We start from the raw sequence: 12,047 nt of genomic DNA on the forward strand, positions 1-12,047 counted from the left end.
CTCCTTGATCTCTCAGTCAGTCATTCTTAAGCTAGTCTTGATGTTTCCTAGTAGAAAATCCAAGCATCTCTTCATAGGCACCGATAACAATGGCCTTTAGGACACCCCACACGCTGCTGACATTCTCCCATTGTTGTTGATTGGAGTCTTCCAGTTTTTGTTGAGGCACTGGTGGAAGAGGTTTTGCATGCTTGGGTCCTCAAGTCCTTCAGTGTTGATCTTCTGTCACCATTGCTTCTGCTGCAGTCATTTGGGAGCCAGTTTGGGTGACATAACTGAGCAGATGGACTTGGTGATCAGTCCAGCATTCATCAGCTCCTAGCTTACTTTGAGTGATGCGGACATCTTTGCAATCCCAGGAACAGACAATAACATGATCAATCAGGTGCCAATGATTAGATCATGGGTGTTGCCATGATGTCTTGTGCCTGTTTTTCTTGTGGAACAGGGTGTTGGTGATAGCAAGTCCATTTGGTCAAGAGAAGGATGCCATTGGAGTTGACCTTTCCTACTCCTTCCTTGCCAATAGTTCTGTTCCAGAGGTTAACATTCCTTCTAACTTGGGTGTTGAAATCACTGAGAAGAATAAGTCTGTCTCCCTCCAGAATGTCAGAAAGGACTTGGTTGAGGTTGATGTAGAATTCATCTTTGGTTTCATTGGCGGCATCAAGAGTTGGGGCACACTGATGACAGTGGCATACTGGCTCCCCACCAGTTTAAGATGGAGAGTCATGAGGCGCTCATTAATTCTGTTAGGGAACTCATTGAGTTGATTTGAGTTTATTCTTAAATGGCAAAACCAACTCCATGAAGTCAGTGTTCTCCTTCCCATTTATCCTTCCAGAAGAAGACATAGCTGCCCTCATGTACTTTGAGCTACTCATAGCCTGCTTGCCAGGTCTCACTCAGTGCAGCTACAGTGATGTTGTGTCACCCGAGTTCTCAGGGCCTGACTGTAGTGCAGTGTTCTGGGCATTCACTATTAGGGTTGTCCAAGAGGGCCCTGATGTTCCAGGTCCCAAAAAATGGTGCATCTTCTTTGGTATTTTTGACTACAGTAAAGGTGATCCCACTGGACACGGTTATTCAATCAGGAAGAAATACAGAACACTGTATTAGACAGGCTATGTTTAGGGCAACTTTTCTAGCCCCCTGCTCATGTGGGGTGGGCCGAGCAGATTCTGACGAGGGCTGCTCAGTTACAGCTACTAAATCACACTTCTGTCTTGTCCAAATGCTAGATGACTTTCTTGTAACTGCCACCTTCATGCCAGTCCATGACTAGAAGCTTCCAAACCTCACGATCCTACTCTGTTTGCCATTAGCTGGTCACCAAAGGGCTTGAGAAATGTACTGGAAAAACTGTTTTCATGGAAGACACCTGTGTATGACTTACTTTATAATAGAGAAGCTGCACATCAGTTTCCATATAGCACTTGACAGAACAGAACCTTGATCCAATAGCAAAGAGAAGACAGCAATTGAGGATCTCATTCTGCCTCAGCCCTCATCCACCTTTGCAGCTATTGAGATTCCAACATCTTCTTCTACCTGCTCTACCACTGGGTGCTTGTACACCTCTGCGGCGCAGAGCTATATTACTACTCAGCACAGCCACAGGTGGCAGGTAGTGGAGTGACCTTCATGGAAGATTAGCTGTGAAATAAGCAGGGGTAACTTTGACAAATAGCAGTCACAGACCAAGCGGTGGCAGCAGCACCACCATGATGTGGCAAAAACAGCAGATAGCAATAGTTTCCCTCCTGAAAAGCCAGATATATCATTTGATGGTGCAGTAACATGGCAACTACAGGTCACCGCCACCATAAGTCTGCCCAGCCCCCAAGCAGGAATCTCCTGTAGCCTCAGACTTGAATGACAGCTCTGCTCAGTCGACAGAATTTGGAATTGATCTGGCTAATTTGGCCTTAGACACTAAATCTAAAAAAAAAAGTTTATACTACATAAGTAGGTGTCAGAGTGCTACTCAAAAGTTTATGGAGTACCTGTGCTAAAATTTGCAGCAGTTTCAAAAAGGTAACATGCGTCAATACTGAATGAAGTGTATGAGTACTATATGAAAACTGCCATTTTTGTTTCAAGGTTACTGCTTTTAAATTTGCCCCTCACTTCTATGTGCTCAGAGAGAGCAGGGTCTGACAGGAAGGGGGAGAGGGGGCAAGTGCCAGGGGAAAAAGCTGGGGGGAAGCAGAAAACAAAGGGGATACCTGACCCCCTAGATTTAATTTTCCCTGCTCTAGCAGTGGGAAGAGGACAAACTTGCAATAATTTGATTCTATACCTCGAAAGTTGTAATAAATTTTCCATATATAGAATCTAATTATAATTGGGGTCACCATCTAATTAAGTAAATATGGTAATTTTATAGAAAGGTACCTATTTTTTATGATAATGGGTGAAAAAAAGTAGGTAACTAAGTGGTAGTGGTACAAAAAGTTAGAGTCAAAAGGTGCAAGCAGAGACGCTTGAGAACTTCCATACAATTATTAACTAGGGTAAAACTCAAGCTGGCACAGTACTTTGAATCCCAGGTGCACGAGGGAAGTGTGTGAGCCTCATAAATACTTTGTAATAGATATTCCACTCTGACAGCCATCTCAGTAGAGATAATCTGCCCTTCTAGTTTACAGATTTATGCCACAAAACAGCTGTATATTACCGAAACAGGACAAAACACAGTAATGATTAAAGAAGGATGGTACTGGCTGAAACAGCTGTGAGGACCTTAAGTTCACAAGAGAGTAATGTTTTATGCCATCAGAAGTTTTGCCCATGAAGCTCTGGTTCTGCATTTGTTTTGAATGGAATAAATAGAATTAAAGTCAAAAGGTGATGACATCCCTATCACTACACAATACAAAACTGTTAAACAAGGTTCAAAACTTTGAGTACAGCTGTTTAGACCCTCTTAGTACCTTGGTAAACAATCCCATACAAAGGTGGTGATAAATATCCAAGTGGGGGAGGATTAAGATATTTGTAATATGAAAGTCTTACTTAATACTTCACTTTAACATCCCCAGTTCCCTTTCTGTGTAGCTGTAGAAAGTTTTCATAGAAAAACTCCTCCTATCTGAGAGCCTTTCAGATATTAAGGATGAGGTATGAGAGCAAGATGGGAAGAAAAGAAAAAGTTGGGATGGGCTAAAGTAGTTGATACAATCTGATCTTGTTTCCTTGAAAACAAAACAAGACAACTCATACAAACATGAGGAACAAGAGCAAAACACCTAACAGCAGAGAAAATGCAGCTTCAATTCTTGGAGATGACTTGCTCATTATCTCCCTATTGGAGGAAAACAGCCATGGTCAAGAGTCCTATTAGCCACTCCAAAACTGGCTGGCAAATTTGTAGCAGCATTGGGCTGTTTAATGTTGCTTTTAGCTGCCTTTGAGTGATTACAATTGCATTGAAAAAAAGTTCCGGTCTTTGCAAGTTAAGCCTAAACAAAAGGGCCAAGGACAGGAAGAAAAAAAAAAAAAGAAAGAAAGTGGGAAAAGAAGGAGGCGGCAAGGAAAAATGTAAAAGGAAGAATACAAATTTCATATTCCAAGTAGTCTTCAGAACTGGTGCTGAAGTTAATGGGGGTGACAATGTTACAGTATCTGGTTCCCGATAGTTGGGGCTTTTCTGAGGATCAAAACAAAGGCCCTATGGAGATATGCATGATGGTGAAGCTCCCTCCATGTAATAGTGTCAAATTATGGACTCCTTCCAAAAAAAGAAGTGAAGCCTATCCTCATTATTTTGTTCACCAGTTAGGTCTAATTTCTAGAACACAAGTTTTGGTTCGTTTACTTTTGTTTACTAGACATGATCTTGACTCAGCTGTTGGTTGTATTAGTAGGTATTCTTGCTTGGACTAATTCACTCTGTCTTTAACTTTGCTGACTTTTATAAACAGCATTATAGGCCATTGGCACATGTTAGAATCACACACAATGGGATCTGATCCCTAGTCCTAACAGTCGTATGCCCCTCTGCTCCCCCTGGTGGGAGCCCACAGAGCAGCCCCAGGCCCAGTTGGAGATCCAGAGTTTGCCCCAGGCCAGGAAACCCAGGGCTGTTCAGGGCTGATTCCGACTATCAGTTGATTGCCTGTGTGGGCCTGCCACACATTCAATTTAAAATGTGTCATAGAAATCAGCCAAAGTATTCCACTTTACATATCACAATGTCACGAATGCAATGTGTGGAAAAACTGACAAAAACAGGCTGGCTTGGACTCTGTAGAGGGAGCTGTAGAGATCTGTTTCTTTGAAGAGGGATAAGAATCATGAACAAAAGTCGCTGGAGAAACACCTGTTTTTCACAGGACTGGAAGAGGGCAGGCAAAAAGAAGAGAAGCAATTCAGCTGCCACTCCTTTTACTGAATAGAGGCAGGAAGCAGAGTGGCTTCAGATATGAGGTTCCTTCAGGAAGAGGCAAAAAATAGTAATGAACCAGGAGAGAGGAGCAGCTAAGAGTCATCAGCAGAACAAAATGAAAATGAAAAAGTCTGTATAAATACACAGGTAAAACAGAAATCATCAATAAAACTTGGTGGTGGGGGATGAAACTGATAGGAGCAAAATGAACTAAGAGTAAAAATATGCTAAATATAACTCAAATATGCATAACTCAGGGGGCATGATAGACTGGTATCTGTCACTGGGGCTACTAGGTATCAATTTTTTCAGACTATATGAGGATTAAGGAAACAATCTTAACCTCATAAACAGTGAGGAAACCCCTGGCTGACTCCTTCCATACCATTCCTTCTGTCATTTTTTTAGATCTTGTGGCTGGTATCAAGATTTCCAAGCTAAAAAAATGCTTCCATGTCCCTTTTTTTTATCATCTGCTTTTTTGTTTGTTTGTTTTTGTAAAGTCTCTTTTAGTCCTTGGCAAAAGATACTATGACCCCTAAGTAGTATGTACTCCTGCAGTCTCCCTCAAGAGGAGCTTCCCTGTGTGTAATCACTAGAAAGAGACCTAGAATGAGGCACATAACCAGCTGGTCAGCAGGATATTAACAAATATCTAAGACCCTGACATCTTTAAAAATGATCCCAAAATGGGTCACTGTTCAGATGCAAAAGATGGGTGTTGTACACATACCCGGAGGCAACTTGAGTTTTTGCTGATTTAAGTGTGGGCATTAAATGTGACTATGTGAAGGACATATTGGCCTTATTTAGCAAGAAATACACTGACCTTTACCAAATCTCTTCTTGCTCAAGTCAAATAAGATTAGTAATTGCCATATAGAATCATTTGCCAAGTGGCAAGAGACCCAACTTTGCCTACACCTACAAAGCTCAGTGGTTCTCAACCTTTGGACTCAAGACACCCTTCAAAAATGCCAGCTCTGAGTTTTCACTCACTTTTTCAGCAAAGAAAAAAAATAGAGCAGTTTTTGTCACAAAAATCTTGGATCAAAACAGGTCCAAGTGTTTTTAACACTATGAATTCCCATTTGAAATCTCTGGATTGATCTTGTGAACCATATTTGCATTCTGTACTACCCCAGAGTACAAGTGAAAGGATCTCAAGGCACCCTGGCTGAGGATCATTAAACACACCCAATATAAATTTGCTTTGGCAGATTATGTTTCCTGCAGTCTTCCCCAGACTTCTGTACCTCTGGCAAGAATCTACCTCCAAATCAGAAAGTCAATGCCGTGCAAGCTGTAAGAGCTCCAATAAGACACCTTTTGTTAGTAAATACAGTCATCAAGTAAATAAGGACTCCAACAAACAATACAGCAAAGACTGAAGTCCTGAAATGCCACCTGTCGAGCAAGAAAGGAATGCCCCCTCGCACAAAAAGACAAAACTAAAAATGTTCATAAGTGAAAGTCACCCTGAAGGTCTCAAAAGTCCTAGCACGAAGAATGGAATTTTCATTCCTCATTACCCTTAGACTAGAAAAAAGGAAAAAAAGGAAAAATCTCAACTTATAAGGATTTATTATTAAAAACCTTAGTCTGCATTAAAGTATTGCAACAATACCAACTTAGCCTTAACACAATATTTAAAGCCCATGTTTGGACATCCCTATTGCTGTTTTGATATATCGACTGTTATTAACATGCTCAAGTGTCAATTAAATGTCACGATTTGAATATTATAGTAAAAGGTACAGACAAATGAAGTAGAGAACTCGTGTCCTCATTCTGTCCTACTAAGAAATAACATAGGGAATTCATATGGTATTTTAATTCTGCTATAGTTAGACCAGAACTAGTCCATTTACCCTATGTAATCTCTACTCGACTTAAATATCTGCCTTCAGTTCACTTGCTGCAATATTTTTTACTACCGTCTTCATCTTTTCTTTCTCTCATATTAGTTCCCCTTGCACTTGGAATTTCTCTTACTGTTGTCCATCCTCTCACAGTTCTGAGAGACGGTTACGGTCCAGTATACAAAGAGAGAGCCAGGAAGCCTACATTCCATGTCTGTTCCCTTCCCCTGACCTGTTGTACAGACACATCATTAAAAGAGGGAAAGAAAACTATTTTCCCGACCTTTAAGTAAAGATAATTCGTACCTGTTTAAGTGATTTTTGTGTTATATGAAATGTGTTCTGAAGATCAGGGTGAAGTATTGTTAAAACTTTCAGGATTCTTCCTTTTCTTCATCTTCCCCTAAAAATCTTGTGTGGTATTTGTTTGCTTTGAATTTCAGGCTAAGCTCTCAAGACTGAAATGTTTTTAATACTTTACTTCCACATCATAACTTGGCCATAATTTATAGATAATAAACATCATGAATCATGGCAGTGTAGAATAGGATGAGACAAAAAGCTGGATGCAAAACAGTAACTTTAAAAGTACATAAACCATGTTCCAATAGATAAAATGTAAAATCAAAGCGGAAAAGCACTATGTACATGTTAAGTATCATCATAAGAGATGCAGCATCTCCCTAAGATTAACTAACTGAGTGGTTCATGACTGTCTCTATGATTAAAATGATGTCTTCAGATCTTCAAGTCTACTGCATTTGTAATAGAAGACAAGCTCTTTTTAAGGTACATACCCATAATCCCTTTAAGCATTTATGTGTGAAAAAGAGCAAGACTGTGCTTTCTTTTCAATTGAAAAGAAGTAGTTGATCATACACCGTTATTGGAAAAGAGAGGTGACTGGGACAATATTTTTAAGCCTGTAGTACCTTCCAGCCCAAGATACCAAGATGTAATATATAAAAGACATATGTAGTAGCAAATCAGTCACTACTTTGAAGGGCTACACTTTAAGACAGAAGACTAAGAGAAACCCAAGTAAACTCCTACTCTTCAAGTATACAAACCAAAACACAGTTGAAAATGTTCCTATATATTGAATAAATATAAAAACTTCCAAGTATGCAACCAAAAAATATCAAGGGAGAAAAAGAAAAAGAAAAACAAAACAAAACATTACTCTGGGAGTTGAAATACCACATTTGGCGTGCCTCAGCATATAAAAACCTGAAATGTTAACATGTGGTACAAAAATCCAATTAAGATCTTCTCTAAATGTAAATTAATGAAATATGCCAGAAGCCAAATGAAGGAAACATTATCATTCTTCTACTCATTGGGTCTACATTTCCACAATTACTGGTATCAATGCAGAAATAATGGGTGCCATAATTTTAATAAAAAGTTTGCAACAGCAGTATACTTCTGTAGAAAGAGGAAAAGTAATTCCCCTCCTATAGAAGGCTGAAAGGCATCTGCAACCTACTGTTTTAATATAAAGCGACACTCCTCAAATCTCCTTTCAGCAGCTATAGTAAAATTAAACTTTGTATCCATATTCATAATTATTTATGGGCTCTGTTTTAAAAGTAGTGAAATAGCAAATAAAAACAGTTAAATGGTTCTTCAAGAACATAACAAAAGTACTTTAAAGAAAGAGCTGGGAGATTCAGCTGACTTTTCATCTCAAGATCTAAAGCATTCTCTGCATTTGCTAGAATCATCATTTGATAGTTCAGCCATTACTCAATGTATAGTTTTTAAAATCTGTCCCACCAGTCATAACTGAGGATAACTAGAAAGCATGTGAAATCAATGGGCATCTTTTAACTGACTTCAGATCAGACCCTAAATTAACAAAAACATGTATATCACATATACTACACTCTGCCATGGCTACCATTGCCAAGTATGGTTAAACGTCAGCCTACTGAAATACCTTAAAGTTCCCATCCTTTCCTCACAAACCACAACTTGTTAAATTACATGGTAAATGGCATTATTCAGCATATGTGACATACTACATAAAAGGGTTATACAGCATAATACAACTGCATCTCTCATTGACTTAAGGTACTTTTTTTTACCCATCAGGAATACTAGTTTCTCTCAACAGCCCCATATAAAATGTTAGTATAATAGAACAGTATAGAATAACAATACTATAACAATTTGTCTTAAACCTGCTTTTTCCAACAACAAATAACATGCAAGACAAAGAGCATGAATTCTTAAAAGAAAAAACATCTTATCTGATTTTTTAAAATCTTATATTTGTTTTATTAAAAGTACTACTGCATCCGAAACACACCTCTCTTTATTCACATCTATATATCCTAATTGTTACAGCAATCCAAGGGGTTATATTCCATATGTTAAAACTCTCTCCTGCTCCCTCTCTATGGGCCAATAAAACTGAATGGAAACAGGCAGTGTCTGCAAGAAAATGCTTTAAATCTTGTATGCAGCTAGAAAAACAAATCTAAGAATACCAGTGTTTCAGGTTTTTTACTCTTATTTTCTGCAGCTGGCCAAATCTCACAAGTGTAACTTAATTCATCATCAACAGTTTCCTTGTGGAAAATCTTGGACACTTTCAATCAAGTTTTCAGCTACATGTTCAACCACTGAAAACCAATTGTATTCCTATTTCATTTTACCTTCAAGTCTTAGCTTCTAATTCTAAACTTACCCTGAAGAAAAAAAAATATACAATCTTCTTAAATTAGATGTCATTTGGAAAAAAAAAACAGGGGGAAGCAGAAGACTGAATTTCGAAGGCATATGAAATTGTGCTTGCTTAACTAGAGGACTTTTGACAGTAACAGATTGAAAACTTCTAAAACAAGTCTAAAGAAGACATGCTACTTATTAAATGGTCTTTTTCTTGTATAACTTTCAGATATTTGGTATAATATATTTCTAAGTGCTAGAACTAGCATATTTAGCTTATAACGCATCGATAGTATTGTTCACAAATCTTTGTATCTACTCCAAAAAAAGAATGTATCCCATCACCTCCCTACCCTTCTTTTCTCAGCCTAATTTCTTCCTTTATTACACTCTTCTTTGAAACTCTAATTGCTAAGCTTATGATAAATGTCCTGCTGGTACAAATGTCATTTGCTGGTATAACTGAAAAGTATTTAAAAAAAAGTAATAAATGAAGCCTTTCCAAGAAGCCTATAGAAAAAGTTTAAGTAAATGTTTTAAATAAAGAGAGGAAAGAAAGAAAGAAAACATGGTGAATATACAAAGTTTCAATTTTATAGCCTTTTTCTTAACCAAGAGAGAAATGTAACTTAATCCACACAAAATCTGTACTTTATATTCTTTTGGCAAAGGTAAAATGTATTTTACATTCTGAAAATGTAAACAAGGGAAGTAACCTTGCATTTACAGCTTCAGAATTATGGTGATTTAATAAAGTTATTCTACATCAGCTTGGCAAGATTCATTGTGAAATGTAGTTATTACATATGTATTTAACAGGCACAAGTTTCCTAGATGAATAATCAGCATAGAGTCAACCAGAAGAAAGTAACTCAACAGTTTTAGTTAAACGTGAACTGGAACATTCTTGGCACATCTGTACATTTACAAAACACAAGTTCCCCAGATGTTGTGTATTACTATCTTTACCAGTTGTCTCCTGAAAGTGTTGACTTAGAGAAAGTGCAATGAACAGTGGAGATGTTCACAGCATGAACTGTCAACAGAACCAGATTCAACAGTAAAAGATCAGCTGGATGGGTGCATGATCTGAAGGTCAAATGTCATAGAGCTGTTAATGCTTAGGTCCATTATAAGGCCATTATTTTAACCTACTCTTAGCAAGACAATTACAGAAATGCCATTAGTTTACTTATAATGGGTAATCATTTCTTTCCCAGCTTCAGCTATGCGCAACAGGCAAAAATATATTAGCAACCTATATCACACTCACATGAAGGAAAAAAAAAAAAAGAACAAGGCACCAAATAGTGAGTAATTTCCATCTGTGAAACAACTCAAACAGAGGTTTAGGTGCTCAGAAAGTTACAACACGTACAGCCCCCAAACCTAGTCACCTCAGTAGCTGCTAAAGGAGGTGGGGAAGGGGGCAGAGAAAAATCAATTTCAGTCAGTTTATTAGGCTGAACCCTAACACAGTGCTCGCTCCTACTGTTACACGATTTATTGTTCTCAGGGTCTGAACTTCCCCCGTTTGGGAGCTGGAGGGTGCACCGGCTGCTCTAATCAATCAATTCTGCTGGCACTCGGAGCATCAAAAAAAGGAAAAGCCCTGCTCTGGGCACCAGGCAAGTTGCAACTTCCTAAATCCTGCTTCCCAGACAGACTCAAACAACGTGCCCGTAGTTTTCCAGCTGGGAGTGCCTGGGATGCTTCGTAAGAAGCAGGGCCAGGTTTCCACCTTCGTGGCCCCCAGGTTGCTCCGCGACTGGGGGAGTTGTGCCTGCCACTCGGAGGCAGCCTGGGCCCTGGCCTCTGCCGCTGACCTCGACCCGTTGCCCCGTCTGGTGCAGAGCACAGCAGAGCCGCGCCGTCCTGTCAAACTCCTCCGGGTAGAGGAAAGTGCGGCGCACGGCAGTGAGCGCCCGGCTGCTGGCAGCTGTGGTTTGTACCTAGGCGCCTGGCTGCCCCCGATGAACTTTTCGTATCGGGCCCCCCTTCAGAGATAGCCAAGATAATAATCGGACGACGGGGGGAAATACCATTTTGGGCTCCCTTTCTGTCCAGGCCCCTTCCTTCACGCCTGCCTGCTCCTCTGAAGCAGCCCCCATGCCCTTAGGAGCTTCCTCCATCGCTGCCCACCTTGCCCCGGGCAGCTGGGTGTTGCAGCCCCCCGGCCTCGCCCCCATGCCCCGGCGCGGCGGACTCACAGAGACACGGTGCGGTTGGGCAGCGCGGCGGGCGGCAAAGTTTCCACCAAGTCGCCGCCGCTGCAGACAACTTTGATGCGGACGGGCTGGCGGCCGGGGCCCTTGGCGCGCTCGGCGGTGCAGAGGCAGCTGTCCACGATGAGGTCGGGGCAGTTCCTGTTGCCCGCGGACAGCCCCAGCACGGCGGCCGCGGCGCAGAAGCAGAGGCAGAGGCGCAGCCCGGGCATGGCGGAGCAGCGGGACGCCTCGGCTGCTGCGCCCGGCGGAGCCGCTCATGGCACGGTCGGTCCGCACCGCAGTCTTGTGCCCACCCCGCCCCCGGCGCGGGGCAGGGCAGGGCAGGGCAGGGCAGGGAGGTCCCCTTCGCCTCCTCCTCCTCCTCCTCCGAGCAGCCGCCGCCGCCTCCAGCCCGAGCAGCAGCTGCAGCAGCGGCGGCGGCGTTGGGCGGACCCCGGCGAGAGTCGCTTGCAGCCGCCGCCTCCCTCAGCGCAGCCGCCGGGGCCCGCAGACACGGGCTGTCCCGGGCCGGCGCCGCCCGCCCGGCTGTGGGGAAGCGGAGAGGAGAGGAGCGCGGCTTCGCTCCCCCGCCCTGCCCCGACTCCCTCAGGGCCTTGCCCCGTCCCTGTGAGAGGCAGCCCGGGCTCGCTGCCGCCCGAGGAGACGCGAGTCATTAACTGACAAACCGCTGCCTCCCCGGGACTGCCCGTGCTCTAGGGCCGGCGGGGAGCCGCGCAAAGCCCCAAAGGAAAAGGCACGGGGGGGGAAGCTACAACATATGCTTCCAATGTGCGTCTAATCCAGGAAGCCGGGCGCAGGGCAGTGCGAGCCGGAGTGGGGAGACTTCGATAGCGTTTGCAAAGCCTCAGCTCGACTGTCTCCAAACCCTTTCAGAGCTACTCTTTGGAAACG

General features: G+C 42.2%; 1 protein-coding gene across 1 annotated transcript in view; it reads right to left on the reverse strand.

Annotated features, from left to right (window-relative positions):
* ADGRA1 (adhesion G protein-coupled receptor A1) overlaps positions 1-11,576 on the reverse strand; it is an 841,033-nt gene extending 829,457 nt beyond the window's left edge. The window contains exon 1 of the mRNA XM_019502677.1: positions 11,139-11,576. Coding sequence (XP_019358222.1) covers positions 11,139-11,365 — 227 coding nt within the window. The 5' untranslated portion in view covers positions 11,366-11,576. The remainder of the gene's footprint in view (positions 1-11,138) is intronic.
* Between the last annotated feature and the right edge of the window lie 471 nt (positions 11,577-12,047).

Source organism: Gavialis gangeticus, unplaced genomic scaffold, assembly GCF_001723915.1.
Source record: "Gavialis gangeticus isolate Ggan-Ray unplaced genomic scaffold, GavGan_comp1, whole genome shotgun sequence".
NCBI classification, from domain to species: Eukaryota; Metazoa; Chordata; order Crocodylia; family Gavialidae; genus Gavialis; species Gavialis gangeticus.